Source organism: Pagrus pagrus (assembly GCF_965226575.1).
Source record: "Pagrus pagrus genome assembly, chromosome: 7".
Taxonomy (NCBI): Eukaryota; Metazoa; Chordata; class Actinopteri; order Spariformes; family Sparidae; genus Pagrus; species Pagrus pagrus.
The window spans coordinates 13739351-13757617 of NC_140191.1; the positions used below are offsets into that span (position 1 = coordinate 13739351).

Genomic DNA, 18267 nt, shown 5'->3' on the forward strand with positions numbered 1-18267 from the left:
TCTTTGTTAATAAAACTACGGTCTGTCACTGAGAAACAACAAGTAACACAAAATCTATTCGCAGACACACAAAGAGAAATTGATTTTCTTTTCTTCAAGTCTGCACACTTCAAAATGCCTTTTTTAATTTTAGCACCAATTCTATTTATTCACACCCTGAAATTACTTTCAGCGCTGCCAAGGAAGAAGACACACACACACTCATGCATACCCTCAGTAATACACACATACAAGTAGACAAACACACACACATTTTAGAAATAAGGTCTCATTCAGTCGAGCACACATACACTGACAATAAGTCTGTCTCAGCTCTGCCAAGGCTGAAGAGGAAAACTGGCGAGCGCATACACTCGCTCAGCCTTGTGGCCGTGCTCTCTGCTGAGCTGCACTCAATCAAGATGCCAGAGGACGGCTGCGAGTAAAATGGCAGTTACGCGAGGAGTGTGTGTGAGTGTGTGTGTGTGTACGCACTTGTAAACCTATATAACAGGGGACTTTGGAGTCGTAACACTTCCACCAACAGGGGACTTGAAAGCCGACGGGATATTTTTAAGGTTCCCTGTTGGACTTTCCTTAAATCAAGCTAGAATCATGTATAAAGGCTGCTGGTTAATTTTTAAAAAGAAATTTGCCAAGAGGGGACCTGTAGGTGTGTGAGTGTTAAAATTCATACTCAGCAATCTCCTGGCAAGCTGGAGCAGGAACTCTAAGGATCCATTCACGCATGTCATTTTTAACACTCCTGCATAATGAGTATGTGTGTGTGTGTGTGTGTGTGTGTGTGTGTGTGTGTGTGTGTGTGTGTGTGTTTGTGTGTGAGACTTGCACAGATGGACTGGTGAGCTGAGAGGTCACAATCAAAACACGAGAACAGAAGAACAGAATTTATTAACAACTAAAGGACTCATTTGATACAAAATTCATTACAAAAAACACACATTATTGTTATAAAGTGACTGAGAGCATAAAACTAAAAAAGATACTTTAAGCTTTTGGATTTTTCTTTTTTTTCTTTTTTTTTTTGGCATTTTGAAGCAGACTTGATCGACTTGCATGTGAGGATCAGTGTTTAAAAGACAATACCCTGTGGTTTTGCATGTTTTAGCTTTTTTACACCGACATTAACCGGAAAACCATTTTGCAAACCGTGCTCCTGTGTTTTCCCACTGTTCTAGACACCAGCTTAACTAGAAGTGGGGATGTTTTCACCTCTTTTTAGCAGCAAAATAAACAGTATAACAATTATCCATTCATTCATCCATCTGTCCATCCGTCAACATACAAACTCAAATACTCCAATATCCTAACACATACTCACAGAGTTCATATTCGCAAATTATGCTACAAACACTGATGAACATGTCAAAATCTGTTTCTGTCCGTCCAGATGTGAACACAGACAATCTGAATGTCTTCACCCTGTAAGGAGTTTTCCAAAAGCTCAGTTTTCAGTGACCTAAAATGCCATTTATGTGTGTCCTGAAGGCTAAAACCCATAGATAAGGCTTTATTTTAAGAAATACCCGGGTACGTGTGGACGCTTCTTCCTAGCTCCACCCTCTAATCCAAATATGCTCACTTTTGGCTCCAAAAAAACAAAATGGCAACGGCCAGACTTGAGGCTTTCAAATGGTAAACCCACAGTTTATCCAGGGCTCACAAGGGGACTTTCTGCAGACTTCCAGAGAGTCTGCTTGGGAAGCTAATGCACCCGACTTCAGTGAATTAATTATTTACAATTTATTGCGATATGGCGTGTGACATTTTAGAACTTTTTCTGAATATGTAAAACAATTTAATTTATTGAAATGTTACTTGAATCATGTAGGCTGGAAATAAAATTTAACCAAACCATGATATATTTGCCTCGCAGTCTTATGCACTCGCAGACTTGACTAACACTGACCATGTCACAGTATGTATGACTGAAGTCTAGAGGGTGGAGAATTGGACGTAGCCTTTGAGTTTGTGAGTGTGGACTTTGGGATTGGGGCCAAGTTTCCCCTTCAAGTTACCTCTATGACCCAATCATCTGTTTGGTGTCAAACAAATCCTCCTTTCTCTGCTGCTGTCAGCTGTCACTTCAGCGTCTGACTGACCCTCCTCAACCCCAGTCACTTCATATTTCATCAGAGACACCTGTCCACATCACATTCATCCAAACCTTTCACCAACTCTACTCTATCAGGGGAATATTCCTGTACGGCTCATGGCATGATTACCCCCATAAAATGACATCATCACAATGAGGTCTTATTGCCATAGTTCTTCCAACTAGTCTCTCCTGATTGAAATTTGAAGTGTACATGATTTGTACGAGAAACTAAAACATGCAAACACACTGGTATGGTCCTCATAAGGTCAGGTGTCGTCAGGGTCATCTGCTCATATCACAGCTGTTCCTCCACACTTGACTCCTCCCGGGATGATGGAGGAAAAACGGGTGACACAGAGCAGAGGACAGAGAGAGGCGTTTTGAGGGCTCGTACTCCAGCATATTCTCCAAAAGGTGAAACAACTGGTGGTGCTCTGTCCCCTGTGACAACAAGTACTTCTGCAAACAACACAGATAAAAAGAGAAACATGTTGTTTAAGGGAGTAAATGTGTGACCCGTGGTAAAACTTTGCACCTCAGCTCACCCTTAATGGTTTGCACTTGGCTTTCACGTAGCGTCCGGCCTTGGAGCACTCGTTCCAGTCGAGACGCCCACGGTGGAAATACTTCTGCTTTCTGTGAGGGAAAAATAATACGTATCAGGCAAAGTTTGTTTTCACGTGTGTTTGTGTGTAACCAACAGTGTACGGGAGTGTGTCACCTGCTCCTCTGGATCATTCTCTGAGGAATTGGTCCCTGTAATATCTCCATCATAGCAAGATGCTCCTTATTGTCGTGAGTCTATAAGTGAACAAAGACACACAAGTGAAGACAAGATCAAAATCCCCTCAGAATGCACGCAGTATAAACACACATGTGACCTGGTACAGTGTGAAGCCTTCGTAGTATTCAAACAGGATGCAGCCGATACTCCACACATCACACTGGTGACTCCATCCCAACTCTGAGGGAGAGAGAGGAGGGACACGTCCCTCAAAAACAAGCACAGGACTGACAGCTCTTGGTTGCTCCCTGGTCTAAATCAACATCTCTCACCCAGGATGACTTCTGGAGCTCGGTAGTGACGAGTGGAGATGACGGCGGAGTGGTGTTCGTGGTCAAAGGTGGCGCTGCCAAAGTCAACAAGCTGCACCGTGGTGTCATTTACTCTCCTCTCATTGCACTTCTGGAAGAAGACAGAGAAGCAACTTAGGCTGATTATTTACAGGGCAATTTCAGTTAATAACAAGTTGTGGTTATAAGTTGTAAATGATAGTTTTGGCTATCATTTTTTATCAGTTATGAACACTGTACAGACAATATATTCGCTGAGGTCTGGGAACATTCACTGACATGAAAGTGGACCTAATGATGTATGGTGAGGAGGTTGGCCTGGCAGGTGTGTAGCCAGTTTAGTGAAAGATTTTATTAAAAGATCTATGAACCACTGACGTTATGCATGCTCTCTATGTTATGCTGCTACCATAACATACCAATATGTTACACTGAGGCAGCTAATTCATTTATGCTACATCCTCTGGTACACGCTGTCTGAAATCCTCCACAAAAGTTTACGTTTTTCAAAATGCTGGACCATATTCTGGACCCAGAAATAAGAAGAAAGAAGGAGTTACATGAACATCAGAATCCACAGAGGTTCTCATAGGATTTAATGGACTTCGGGTCGACTCACATACACTCACAGAGCTATGTGGAAACATACTGTTAAGGAACAGTTTGTGAATTTAGCACAAGTAGTTGTTTTGACAGTGTGTTCAGACAGAAGGTGAGATTTTTAGAGGAGATGTGACTAGATGCAAATTGATTCAGCGTGAAGAAGCTAACATCTGTACAGTTGGTACACTGACAGACTGAAGGAGCTTTTGTATCTAAAATGTGGACAGAGTAAGACCAGCTTTTGCCCCAGCTTCATCTTCATGCCAAACCAAGCTAACAGCTCCGACTTGTAGCCTCATATTCGCTGTATAGACGTAACCTCGTCGTTTGTTTAAAACCTGTGACCCACTGCTCGTGTTTCATGCTCCAGTATGATATCATTATTAATGACAGGAATGATGGACAAGACGATCATGAAAATGACACCCAACTGTAAAAAAAAAATTATATTTTTCTATGAATTATTATAAAAGTCTCTCCAAAGATGCCACACATTGTCACATGGAGGTAAGAAAACACAAGCCACAGTCACCCTGGATAAATATGCGTGCCTAGAGGAAACACATGTGGGTGGTTCACGGTTTCTGCTGTGCAAAATTTGCATCCAAATGGGCGACCACAAAGCAATCACCCAGGTTGTTCTGCCTGCATTAATCCCTGCTTATTTAACATCCTGATTTTCTTTCAGGTCCCAGCCTTCATGCCTGCAGTTGTTTCTGACCTTCTCAGCGTTGTATATGAGGGAGTAGTCTGAGTTGACAAAGAGGATGTTCTCAGGCTTCAGGTCGGTGTGAGTCAGCTTGTTGTCATGGAGAACTGCAGTGGAGACAGAGGAGGGGGGAGTAGATGGAGATTTATCAGGAGAGAGTCGACGCCCTCGTCTGGTCAGGTTTCTGTTGGTTAAACTGTTAATAATCGTGACGGATGCCAGTTTGTCTGCTGCGTGTTGGTTTAATTAAAAATGCTGGAAACCCTGAGAGTTTGTAGCATTAATGGTCCTCGCATCTGCACCTCATAGCAATATGTTGTGCACCTCACAATCCGGCAACACAAGATTTCTTTTTATTTCTTCTGTAATAAAGTCATGCTGATAATTCACAACACTTTCAGAAGTCTGCATCACTACATAAAGCAATCCACCAGCAAGCACAGTGTCTTGCTAAAGAGCATTTTGGCAGTAGCTCCAGTCATCAGTTCCTCAGATGACACCACCCTCACCTACAGGTGGGAGACGGACCAACTGGTCACCTGGTGCAGACAAAACAACCCGGGGCTCAACGCATTAAAGGCAGTGGAGATGGTTGTGTGGTTACATAAAGATCCCAGCCTCATCCGCCTCCATCACCCTGTGTGACTCCTCTGTCGAGACTGTCGTTCTTTCCTCTTTCTGGACACGATTGTCACTAAAAACCTCAAGTGGGAGGTGAACATCAGGTCATCCACACCTCCTCCATCACCACTGCTGCCGCTGCCAGGGACAAGAGCAGACTGCAGCGAATCGTTCACTCTGCTGAGGAGGTGATTGGCTGCAATCTGCCAACCCTGCAGGACCCTGAGGTGAGCGGAAATGATTACAGCCGACCGCTCAAAAACCAGACAGAAAGTCTTTGAGGCACTCCCCTCTGGTACAAGAGGCCGGGGCCATCAGGATCAAAATCTCTCTCCCACATTTTTCTTCATGGACACTGCATGTTTTTGCATTTTAAATTAAAGGAGATCTATTTTGTGTTTTGTTTGTATAAGTTCTTTTGCATGAAAAATATTTTGTAAAAGTAAAAAAGGTCACACCGACAGAAGCTGCTCTCTCCCACAGAAAACACAGCTCCCGAAACGCCTCGTCAGCAGTCTCGCCTTTAATTCCGTGACTTTGTGACATCACACTATGTCACCATGTCACACATTTGCATAATTAATGTCTAGCAGCTAGTTTGTCACATAAGAATTAATTAAGCACAGCTGCTCTGTTGTGTTAGCCGTGCTGGCTCAGGCGTGTGTGACCAATCAGAGCAGAGTTGATATTCAGGAGGGGGGGGGCCTTAAAGAGACAGGAGCGTTTCAGACAGAGGGGGAATACAGTGCTGCATCACTGGACAGTATGAACATTTGCACAGTAATGATGTTCATCGATATTTTGCATATTGCACCCTTTTCATTTCAAACACTGTACATCTTGTTTTATTTTAGAACAGATATATTTTACATATTTTTTGAAAAAAAGAAGTCATAACTTTTATTGTAAATGTTTTATACGATTATTCACAGTACTAGTTTTCATTCTTTAACCATGTTTGTTGTAATGCGCCAAAATAACAAGGCTAAATATATACAGGATCGGCCCCATTAACTTTTGGTAAGGATCCAGATTAAAGGACGGATCCAGAAATGTTTTCTCCCTTCTTTAACAATCGTGAAACAGGATGTTTTTTATACATTTTGATGAAAGAAATCAGGCGTATGGGTGAGTACAACTTGATGTAGATCTTAGATCTGCTGAGCTTAAATTATGGATAAGCATGTTTAAAATGTAGTGGTACAGGCCTCTCAAGTCTGATATTTGATTTCACTTGAACCTGGTATGAGGACGTAAAGAAGATCCTCTCCAGGTAACAGCCCCTGAATATCCACCTGGCTTGTTCGCTGCTGCATCAGTGGGACGGCTGTGAATAATCGGCTTACAGTCATCACTGACATAGATCCGGAGGTGTGGGAGAAAAAAGCAGAGTGGTACAGTTGATGTGGTGCACGTTGGACTCACAGCTGACAGCGTTGCAGATTTGGTGGGCCATGTGTCGGATCTGGTTCATGGGATAAGGCAGGAAGCTGTTTGCTTTCATGAAGTCAAAGGTGCTGAGAGCGAGCAGCTCGAAAGAGATGCACACGTGGCCGTAGTAGTTAAACCAGTCCAGCATCTGCACACAGTGACTGAAGAGACAAGAAACACAGAGATGAGATGTATAAGACGGGAAAAGAGTCACAGCTTCACAATCTACTCACTGTCTGTTGGCTGGATCTCTCTCACTGATCTTCTCCAGCACGTTGATTTCTAGTTTGGCTGCTTCTCTGTATTTCTCCAAGTTCTTAATGATCTTCAGAGCGACTCGACTTCCTCCTCTGTGTGTTAAAACACTGTGTTTGAAATTTGTATTTAACACGTTTCATATTGGTCCAACTTTCATTATTACATGAAGCAGATTACCTGTTATGGTCCAAACATTGAACCACTTTCCCAAAAGTTCCCTCACCTAAAGTGTCGACTATCTCATCTGTAAGACAGACAAGGGTGGAGTGTAACTAAGTACATTTACTCAAGTACTGTATCTAAAGTGCTACCTAACACGACTGCTCCACTAAATGTCAGAAGGATATACTGCACTTTTCACTACACACTATTATCTCACAGCTTAAGTTACAAGTTACTTAAATCGAAACACATGACAAGCTCACTGAATGTTTTTTTCTGACCGACAGCTGATCAAAGTGCAGATCAAACGATTAGTTGACGATCAATTGATTTAAAATTTAAAATAATGTTTCCCCACAGAAAACATTATCTTCTCAAATTGATTTAATATGTTTTGTTCACATAGATAAGAAAAAATCAAAACATTTTGTGTCCGGTAGAAATAGTCGGTACAAACGAGAAAAATATAAACTGTTTATAATAAGAAGGATATAAAAACCCACAACAAACAAAAAAACACAGTCTTCATGGTAAATTGCAAAATGATTATTGTAAGTGCTCCAGATTATCTTGGGCATAAACCAAAACACCAAACAACTTTCAACCATTTCATAGTTCCAGTTTCACAAATGTGGATATTTGCTGCTTCGTCTTTGAATAAACTTAATGTACCTTTTTAAATAATTTTAAGGTTCGAACTATTGGACCTGGACAAAACAAGACTGAAGTTAAGGGTCTGACCACTTCCTCCACTAAGTGCACTGGAGTCGACTTGAGTCACTCTTTCGATGCAACTTGCAACTTGACTAGACAGAAAATAAATGACTTGGGACTCGACTCGAGACCTAATGAGTCACATGAGTCCGTGCTCATTTCATGTTTTCAGTTCAGTTTTTGACTGGGATGAAATGAAAACATAAATAAGCTTTTATAAAGCTATTTACTTCTATTTGATAATATTTATCTGATAGAATAAAAATAATAATAACTCATCTATTTGAACAGGCACTGTAAAGACAGGAGACTGTAGGTCAGACTGCAGTTTCCTCGGTGGGAAAAAAGTTATCTGACCTGCCAAGTAAAAATTACTCGAGCTCGAAACTTGGACAAAACTACTGGAGTCACATGTCTGACGCAGACTGAAGTCAGATTAAAGCTGGAGTGTTTTACAGTATGAAGGCTGTCAACACGTTCCACTTAACTGTTACCTACATCTGTCTTCGAGGACGTCTCCGCTCTTGTAGATCAGGTGGCCGTTCTCAGTGTCCCTCTCATTGTCGTCTGCAGTCTCATCGCTGCTCCGCTGGAGACAAAGACAACCGAATTTATGACAGAGGAGAAATCCGGGCAGAGATCGACCTGCCTCTGTCCTGTTCTTCATTGTCTGACTAAAGACAGAGAGGTATCTGACCTCTGGGCCATAAAGGGCAAAGGTCATCAGCTGGATTTACCCCTGACTGTGACGATGCATTTAAAGTCACATGCAGATACAAACAAATCTGCACTTCAGGACACTTTATTTAATGCGGCCTGTTTCTTTAAAACTGCAGACTCCTTCAATGCAGCCGTGATCAAAACAAATCCTCCAGAACGCGAGCTTATACGCATTAATGTTGATCCCGATGACCTGAGCTACTTCTAAAGGAGGTTAATAAGAAATGTCAAATCACTTCTGGCCTCTTTGGAAAAGCTGAGTCTCTATTTCCATCCACACTCTGAGACTGTTATTAATATGAGAAGCCCAGCATGTGCTGAGGAGACACTTACTGCAGGACGAGGGCCGCGAAATAGACGAGCAAGTGACACATAAAAACACACACTCAGTCTGCATGTGATTTGTTGCTTGACGACTGAGGAGCTTAAAGAGAAAATAACAACTAGGTGCAGGTGATTTCGAGTCAGAAGTTGACGTGATGCAGAGGTGACAGAAGGAAGCAAATGCAAGCGCAGAAAATGGAGATACTCACAGAGAGGCAGAGGCAAATACAGTCCAGAAAGCCTTTATAGAGAGAGTACAGCTCTGTCTTTCCCATTATGCAGCACAGCTACTCAGAGATGAGCTTGTGTGGAAGAGGAGATGATGGAGGGAGGTTGTAGGAAGGTGAAAGCAGGTGAAGCAGCAGCAGAAAAACTGGTCGACGAGGAGTTTAGGAGAACAACAGGAGGACTGAGGACAGGATAATACAATATTAAAGCAAAGGCATAGAAAATCTAGAGAGCACGGAGATGTGACAAAGTAAAAAATAGCTTGCGGCGTTGTCAGCGGAAACCAGAGGTGAAGGAAAGACACAACTACAGACAGAAGAAAAAACAGCTTAAGACGAATAAAGAAAAGTGAGCATCAGACAGCAGAAAAAGTGAACATGAAAGCGGGCGCACAAGACAAAAACAGAAAGTGACGGACAGAAGTGAAACGAAGGAAGGGGGAGGACAGAGAGAGCAGAGACAGACGCTAATAATAAACTTTGGTCACAACCCCCTGAGAAAGTCTTGAGAGGAGAATCAAGATGTGGCGAGGGGGAGCGACGCAGGGGAGATCCAGTTTCACTTAACTTACTTACACTCCTCCTTGCACCTCCTTAACCCCTGCAATAAGTTTTGCCACACCTGTCCTGCTCTGCACGCCACACATACCTTTCAATATACAGCGCGTGTTTCCTTTACAGGAATAACTGACACGGCTCTGATCAAGCTTTTATTTTGTAGGTCAAAGAGACATGACTTGAACAGAGGGGGGCATGCTTTGTTGTTCATTTCAGTGCAAAAGAAAACGAGGGAATGTCATTATAAATATATCCAAACTATAAAAACAGTTAAAAGTTCATCTGAAATCTCATTAAGTTGATAAAACTTGTTCACAGTAGCAAAAGGGAACAATTATGTAAAACAAGACATTTAGTCGTATAAAACAGGTAAATAACAGTAAATAATCTCAAACAGGTCGACAAGACAAACCAATAACAAATCTTATGAGGCAATCAGTAACAAAACATTTGGCTTCTACAGAGCTGCAACAATTAAACAATTAGTTGTCAACTATTACATTAATTGCAGACTATTTGATAAACAATTAATTGAGTGTTTTTTTAATGAAAAAAAACGTCTAAAATCTCTCTTTAGGCTTCTTAAATGTGAATATTTCGTGGTATGAAGACATTAGACGACATCTGGGAAACACTGATCATCATTTTACACCATTTTCTGTCATTTTCTAAACCAACCAACTAATCGATTAATTGAGAAAGTAATCAACAGATTAATCGACCGTGAAAGTAATAGTTGCAGCCCCAGACTTCTAAAACTGAACACGGGAAACATCAGAAACAGCCAAATAATCTATCAGACTGAACAATGATGTTTGTTTTGGAGGCTCGTGAGGACTTGAGTGACCGTGAACACGTCATGATGTCAGCTGCACCTTTTCGTAGTCGTGCCCAGGTAATATCGATATGTCGCCATAAGGCTCATCCTGCTCCACGCGTAACTTCCTGGCCGATAAATTCTCTATAAACGAGACAGACATTGAGCTTAAAACATCCACTTCGTAATGGAAACCACACTTAAAGATAAAGGGGGAAAAAGTCAGGATAACGGCACATAAGGAACAAAACTAAATAGGTTGAATTATCTATATTCAGTTCTGTTTCTATGAATTATTGTACATGAAGCGAGACATCTGAATCATTAGTTCATAGCCAACAATGTCCCTCAGCTCTGTAGCTCCTCAGTCAGAGCTCATAATTCACAGACCACCACATATTGATTAAAGAGCTTCCTCTGGTGTTGATCCTCCAACATTAACACAATTTCGACATGAGTGATGAGATGATTCGATGAAGACTGAAACCGAAGCCTCACCCAGGAGCCTCTGAAAAATGTTGCTGACAGTTCTGCGGTCGACCTCTGGCGGCAGAAGAGACTGAAAAAGCACAGGTGTCCCTTCATGTCCGGCCAACTCCGGTGGCAGCCTATACACACACACAAACACACACAAACACACACGTCCACATGATGTTATCTCCAAACCGCACTACTCAGCTCTGAGTTTCTAGTAGTGATGTTGCGTTCACTGTCATTACCTAGGGGACACTGCTGCAGACGTTTCCAGCAACTCCTCCAGCACCTCTGGGATGTCCTGCAGTGTGGAAACAGACCTGGAGACAGGAGATCTGACAACACACACACACACGCACACACACACATATAAAAGTGGACAGCTTTACACCTGTCACAACTGGCACTTGTGATCAGAACTCAGTTCCCCGCTCTACATGCAAATATAAACACACAGCAGAAGAACAAACAGATACAACTTTATTACACAAAGAAACAAATATCTTTATGTATAAAGGTTGCCAAATTAAACACACAAATAGTCAAGACTTTGCTGAAGATAGCGTTTCACAAAGTTTATAAAGTCTCTCTGAACTCATGAATTCACAAAATTGCGGGTTTTTTTTAAGGAGTCTGGTGACTACCCCCATGGGTGTCAAAGAAGTCGCCTGTATCGGTTACTGTTTACTCTATTTGTAGAATTTGACGTGTTTACAGTCAATAAAATGTTGCTTGTTACGTACCTTTCTGTCTCGGGTGTGAACATGGGGGATATCTCTCGAGACGCCTCCCTTTGATCGGAGCCCTCCAGTGGCAGTGACCCATGGCCTGCACGCACACATCAGAGGACACTGGCTTATATTCATTCCCCGGAGGCTTGTCGTAACCCCTAGCCATAAGTGATACATGCCTAACCCTGACCTCTGACCCCAGCCTCCCCACACAGACCGCCTAAGCTCGTGCTGAACGCAGCTGCAGCGAAACACATTGAGGACGACAATTTCACTCCCAGTTAAACACAAACGAGCTGCTCCAGCCTCCTCAGCGCAGTATCGTGTGATTTTACACAAGGTTTACCTGAAAACTCTGTCATCATCTCAGATTCTGCCACATCTCTGGGGATCTGTATTCACACACAGACACACACATTCATAGTTTTTCATTTTGTGATATTTCTCCCAGCAAGAAACGGCTTCACAGACATCCACATAAACAAACGTGCTGCCACACCTCCTTTGAGCTGAACTCGAGTCTCTCCACCTCTCTCTCGGCCGCCTCGGCTGCCTCAACAATCTCTCTTTCCTTTTCAGAGTCAGTGGACTCGGTCCCTCGCTCCCCGACCTGCAGGTCCGAGCCTGAGACAGGCGTCACGGTCGCAGCCCGTCTCCATAGAAACTGCACCTCTTCAGGCAAGACTGCAGGGGAAAAAATAGCTTTGAGGTTTATTTATAAAAAGGTTATCTGAGTCACATCCTTCAAAATAGCAGTAGATGCAGAGAAAAATTGACGTAAAGGTGATGTTGGTTAACATTTTATATCTGTATATAATAAATGATATAATAAATCAGTCATTATCTGCTCAAACCCATGTCGATGGAAAGTCAGGTGAAGTTTTGTAGTAGAAGTAGTCTAATTTTAGGTTCTTTAAAAGTATCATGTTTGTATATTTTTGCTCAAAAACAATCTTTGTTATCTTAAATTAATATCATCTATCACTTTACAAGTAATGACACATTCTGCTGAATTCTACAGATTTTCATTCTGGATCAACACTGACAACTGTAAAATAAAAAAATAAAGAAATCTGCAGATTCTGTTCGGGCATGATAATTAGCAAATGCTAGTATCCTAGCACAGTTAACAAACATGCCAAACATCAGGTTAACCTTGTCATTGTGAGCATTTAAGCACGTTAACATAAAATACATATGATCGATTACAGGTTAGATAAATACTTCACGTAGAGCCCCACAATTAAAGGACTAGTGTGTATAATTCAGTGGGATCCAGGCGTGTGGTTGCAACCAAGAAACTCTCGTCCAATCCTCCCACACGGCGGCCACCAAAACACAAAAGGCCCTCTCTAGAGCCAGTGTTTGGTTTGTCCGCTCTGGGCTACTGTAGAAACATGGCAGTGCAACTTGGCGGACACTGTGGAAGAGGATCCGCTCTCTCTGTCGATATAAAAGGCTCATTCTAAGGTCATGAAAACACAATGATTCGTAGTCTAATGTGATTCTACACTCATGAAAACATAATTATGAATATTATTTTACATTTCTGCCCTTGAATCATCACACAATGCACCTTTCAAACATAAATAATCATTAGTTTTGTGTTTGTTCTTTGCACAGAGAAAACACCATGATGCCCGAACACACCTACAGTCCACCCACACAGGTGTTTTCACTCATGTTTCCTGATTAGACCTCTTCAGAAGACTGTGTGGCTCATTAACGAGGCCTCATTTCTATTCCAGTGCCCCAGTAAGCCATGACAATGTTACCGTGAGCCAGCAGGAACAATCAAAACTGAAGCAGCTAAATGAAATTCATTAATTGTATTATTCACATCTGCGACGTGTCAAAATGTCTCCTGGGAAAAAGGACCATTAGCAGTTTGATGACACATCATTTTCAGCATCCCAACTTCAACGCGATGTTTACAGGTGTGTTACTGACAGGTGCAGGGGTTGTTGAGGAGCTCAGCAGCAGGGAGCATCCTGTGAGAGGAAGACGGCAGGAGAAGCAGACGTCCGGTTTCAGTCTGAGGGTTGTCGATCCGCTCCCGCAGCGTCTCCTGGGGGATCTGCGTCTCCGGGTCGAAGAAGATCAACTGCCTCTTCCCTCTCCTCCTCCTGGGCTTCACCTCAGGAGTAGACACATCCTGGGAGAGGTTAAGGTAGCGTCAAGTAAACATACTAGAAATTTCCTCCAGCTGTCAAATGTAGTGTGGATAACACTTTATAAAAAGGCACCTTTCATTTTGGGTTAATAAGTTGTAACGAATGGGTTTTTAATGGGTAAAAAAAATCACCTTTTAATGCTTTATAGATAAGATATAACCTGAGAGTAAGAATGTTTGGGTTGCCAGGTTGTGAAACAATCCCTATTGCTGGTATTTATTACATTTCTTTATACCTAACTCTTTTATTTATCAGAAAAGGCCCACCTACAGACCTTTAACCACTGGACCGCAATCTAATTCATAATAATGTATAAATAATTAATAACTGCAGACTTAACAGGTAATGAAAATGTAAAACTCCTGGCCTTTATTTAATTTTTAAGGCAGAGCCTCCAATCTGCCTTCTAGTGGACCTGAACACTTGAATTGTTGTGATGTTGTGTTGTGATTTTTCTTACTATTTTTGATAAATTCATTTGTATAGTTTATTCTAGACAATATTTGGGTGTTTTTTTTTAATCAGCACGGGCGGATTTTGAGCAATTATTAGGTTGGAAAACATCAAACCAATCGGGCAACACTGCTGGCACCTCTGGCTCCAGAGTCGGTCTTTGGCGTTCCTTTGCTGCAGATGGTGGTGACGGGAGGACGGGCACAGAAACGGGGGTCAGCTGGTCTGTTGGGGGTTCAGGCTTCTCCACTGACAGGCCTGGCTCTTCCTCCGGCAGCAACATGGCGTCTTCACTGGAGAGAGTGGTGGGCTGTAATCTGACACAGGTAGAAACACAGTCAGTGTGCGCTTGCGTGGATGTGCATGTGCTGATGCTTTCAGGTACATCTGGATGATTTACTCAGTAGTGGATCCTGTGAGCTCTTTGGTTCTGTCTCTAACCAGCTCTCCCTCTCCTCCGCCCCTTTCCATCTCCATCTCTTCCTCTCCGAGCGTCACGTCTTCCTGCGGTATCTCCAGATCCCCTGTTTAACAAAGGGTAGAGGAAGAAGAAACACAACTCCTACTTCCTTTTCACCTTTGTCTCATAAGAGAAAGGAGCTCCTAGTTAAGCCTCACACCTTCTGTAAAGTCATCAGTTTGGGCCAAGAGGAAGTCAATAGTCTCTGGATGCTGCTCGATGAGCTCCACACCCTCAAACTAGCAGAGAGAAGAAAAAGAGAAGATGGATGCCAGAGGAAATCAGAAATACGAACGTCTTTGTACGAGCTTCTTTTGACAGCTGTACCTCGGCAACAGGGAGAGCGACAGGCTCCGTCTCTCGCAGAGTGATGGTGTCTGGAGATGCTGTGATACCTGTGTGAGGAAAAAACACACAATCTCAACAGCTACACACAGAAACCAGCAGGGGAGGACGCAGCTAATCAAGCCGTAATTAAAGCGCACTCTTCTGCTGAGTGAAACCCAGCCACGCTTCCTGACACCGCTGCATCAGCCTCGGCCAATTAGGAGGATGTTGTTGAAGGCAGTCCGCCCTGACCTGACCTGCAGCATCTCCCCGCCACATGGATGTGCTGCTCTGTATCTCTGCCTCCATTTGCACAATGTGAGCTCTCTGTTCCTGTGACCTGTCGGTATTCCTGCGCACACAAGCTGACACTCTGTACATTTCTGTATACGTCTTTCTGTAAAGCTGCACAGATGATATTTAATTTAAGTCGATCATCAGATAATTGGCACAGGTCTTTTGTGTTTTTCTCTACTGGAATGAAGATTCTTCAGACGTCTGTTTATCTCTCTCTCTCTCTAATTAATGGGAAAAGCTTGTAGGTAGAGCATGAGTGAGCATTCTTCTGTCGAATTAGTAAATCTCTATCAGCATGAACCTTTCTTTTTTCCTGTGGTCAGGAAGTATTTTTACTATGAGCTATATTTGTGTTAAACCGTTTCATGGCAACATGTAGGCTCTGCATGTCGCCGTGCGTGTTTTCCCTGATTAAAAGGTCAAAACCTCTTAAACTACTTGTATCCTACTCGATGTGGTAATTGATAGTGATCCCTCAGTAACCATTCCTGTAAAAGACGCCTCCTTTTCATCCTGCCTCTACCTGTATTCAGCACTTTTATGTCATCACAGTGCATCAAGTCATCCTACCACTTTCTAGTGGAGCAGCAGCATCAGGAGCAGCTGGACGGGTCAGTTCAGGATGTTCAGGAGACGTTTCTCTCAAATACTCTCGAGTCATCTGAGAGACACAGAACAGGCAGAAGACATGTATTTCTATCGTGTTTGGAGTATATCCAGCTGTAGCTTAACTACATATCTATCCTTACTTGTGTATTTAGGTACCTGTATCAGTGTAGTTGGACTGGGCATAGCATCCTTCATGTACATCACCCCAAATAAAGGGTCTGGAGCTCCTTCTGTCTCCTCCAGGAGAGACAGGGCATTAGGGAAGTCCAGAGATTGTCTGAGAGAAAACCGGAGGCGAAGAAGCGAGAAACGGGAGTTGTTCTGTGTTTGTAAGTTCAGACAAATGTGTGAGCGGCTGCATCGAGCAGCTGTTCTCACCTGCTTTGGTCGTCGATATCAGTTTTCTGTGACGTCTTCTGTTTCGCCAGCTGGCCCACAACGGACTGAAGTTCCTCTGGAAGGACACGAGGTCAAGAACAAACACATTTGTCTCAGCATCTCTTTCCTCAAAAGTGTTAATAATTTACTGGATTATTTTTTTTTACCCAGGAGAATGGCACACTGTCGGTGGTAGACGACGACGACGCCATACTGGAGCTGGGAGGAGAGGTAGAGGGAGAAGCGAGGTTGTGGCAGACCGGGCCGAGGCGCAGGGACCTGCTCCAGCACGTAGTCCATGATGTCATCACTGTACGGGCATTAGATTTATCGTAACTGGACACAGTTCGGCCCAATAGGTGATAAAACTGATATAATTTCTTACCAGGTGCTTTTGACGTTGACTTTTAGGAAATCCCGGCGTGGAACTCTGATGCCTTTTGTAGCAACAAGCCTGAAACAGACACAGGGCGTTGATGAAGGCTTCTTCACGTTTTACTCATCAGGGTATAAAAGTATAATGGGTTTTAAGTTATCTAAAAAATGGTTATTGGTAGCTTTGCAAGCAATTAAATTAAAATGTATAAAATATATAAATGTATGTATAAAATGCACCAGTGAAACCAGTGCAAAAAGTTGCCTAAACCTGTCTGAAATGAAATGATACCATCTGGGCTTTACACAAGTACAAAAGTACTAAAAAATGTACTTAGTTACATTCTATCACTGCTTAATTTTGGTCACTGCCAAATTTGAATTGGGGAAATGAAGAAACACATCAAATACTCCAAACCCACCTGCACCTGTCCTCTCTTTTTTTGTCCTCATGTGACCTTTGACCTCAGCTTCAAAGCTGTTGACTTCTTAAGCGGACTTCAAACACTCTGGCGTGTTGTTTAGCCTACAGTGTACATGTTGCCAGATATTTGTTTTCTTTGCCACGGATGCACCTGCACTCTGGGCCCAACAAAAGTGTGTCTGGATCATATGGTGGAGAAGCTGGAATCTAGGTTTTAAAAGCAGAGAGCTGGCTCAAATTCCTGACAGTCTTTGCATTAAATATTGTGTTTGTCCACTTATCGGGTGATTTACTGAAATGTCCTGTCCCCTGAGAATAAAGGAAGGTTGAGACATTAAACTCAGTTTAAGCAGCTAAGCAGCGTTATTTTATAACGAAGGTGTTTCATCTTCCAGATAACAAACCAGCAGAGTCTTTAAGCAGGTCTAAAAAACCTCATAATCAAAAAGACACACAATCAAGTTAGAGAGATCTTATTAATAATCAGCTAATAATACAATTAATACCCAGCGTGGAGAGTAACTAAGTACATTTATTCAGGTACAGCCCTTACATAAAATACTGGGGTAATTTTCTTGAGCCTATTTTAATTTGATTCTTCATTTGAGGAAAATATTCTTATATTTATTTTAACTCCATGTTATGTGATAGCTGTAGATGCTAGTAATTTAGCAGGTGTATATTATAAGAACATCCAATGAGCATGTTATCGTTTTACAGTAAATTAAAGCATCCAACAGCGTATTAAATGTGTACAATTAGTTTTCATGTTGTAGGTCTACTTTGCTGATAAAACTTTTGATTATGACATCAACTGAAGTAAAATTGTGAACGCAGGTTTTTTTTTCTGGAGTATTTTCATGTCGTGCTACAGCTGCCTCCACCCAATCCAAGTGTCTGCTAACAGACAAAAAAACCAGAGGAATATAAAGCGTACAGCTCCAGATTATTACTCACCAGATGGTAGAGAAACATCCTGTATGACGCTTTAAAACGGTCGGGTAGTAAAACATGTCAGCAATTCTTCGTGATAATCAATAAAATAGTTGGTGAAGGCTGATAAATGAAGTTATCAGTCTACATCAGAGAGGAGTGTCTGCACCAGAAGATCAATCAGCGTCGGTCCGATTGTTTCTGTTTGGGGCGAGCTGATTGGTCAGAGCAGCAGTAAAGTGCTCTAATGTCCCATTTACACGTAAATGCATCACTAATAATCACCCATTTGTTACTACCAACTACCTGCAGGCTT

At 42.3% G+C, this 18267-nt stretch overlaps 2 protein-coding genes across 2 annotated transcripts; both read right to left on the minus strand.

The window, feature by feature from the left end:
* Nucleotides 1–872: 872 nt before the first annotated feature.
* Nucleotides 873–9385, minus strand: clk2b (CDC-like kinase 2b). The gene is made up of 11 exons (XM_084356712.1): nt 8924–9385; nt 8169–8259; nt 6972–7038; nt 6770–6886; nt 6531–6697; nt 4497–4591; nt 3155–3284; nt 2980–3062; nt 2820–2899; nt 2644–2734; nt 873–2557 (listed from the first exon to the last, which is right to left on the minus strand). The coding sequence occupies exons 1-11, from the start codon at nt 8987–8989 to the stop codon at nt 2381–2383; spliced, it is 1164 nt and encodes a 387-aa protein (XP_084212838.1). The 5' UTR covers nt 8990–9385; the 3' UTR covers nt 873–2380.
* Nucleotides 9386–9703: 318 nt separating this feature from the next.
* LOC311259688 (meiotic recombination protein REC8 homolog) lies at nt 9704–18038 on the minus strand. Its single transcript, XM_084356974.1, has 17 exons — nt 17976–18038; nt 16605–16673; nt 16387–16529; nt 16220–16295; nt 15998–16118; nt 15803–15893; nt 14936–15003; nt 14769–14847; nt 14549–14672; nt 14288–14465; nt 13472–13676; nt 12021–12205; nt 11868–11913; nt 11534–11618; nt 11036–11125; nt 10815–10924; nt 9704–10460 (listed from the first exon to the last, which is right to left on the minus strand). Exons 1-17 carry the CDS (start codon nt 18029–18031, stop codon nt 10357–10359), a joined length of 1830 nt encoding a protein of 609 aa, XP_084213100.1. The 5' UTR covers nt 18032–18038; the 3' UTR covers nt 9704–10356.
* Nucleotides 18039–18267: the final 229 nt, after the last annotated feature.

Bases quoted from the DNA above. Each gene is read 5' to 3' on its own strand.
- LOC311259688 (XM_084356974.1), bottom strand. From the start codon at position 18,031: ATGTTTTACTACCCGACCGTTTTAAAGCGTCATACAGGATGTTTCTCT. The intron at 15,004-15,802 runs GTAGGATGACTT...TTCCTCACACAG, and splicing joins TGCTGCTCCACTAGAAAGTG to GTATCACAGCATCTCCAGAC. The intron at 14,848-14,935 runs GTACAGCTGTCA...TCTCTCTGCTAG, and splicing joins TCGCTCTCCCTGTTGCCGAG to TTTGAGGGTGTGGAGCTCAT.
- clk2b (XM_084356712.1), bottom strand. From the start codon at position 8,989: ATGGGAAAGACAGAGCTGTACTCTCTCTATAAAGGCTTTCTGGACTGT. The intron at 8,260-8,923 runs GTGAGTATCTCC...CTTTGTCTCCAG, and splicing joins GTATTTGCCTCTGCCTCTCT to CGGAGCAGCGATGAGACTGC. The intron at 6,698-6,769 runs GTGAGTAGATTG...TTGTCTCTTCAG, and splicing joins AGAGATCCAGCCAACAGACA to TCACTGTGTGCAGATGCTGG.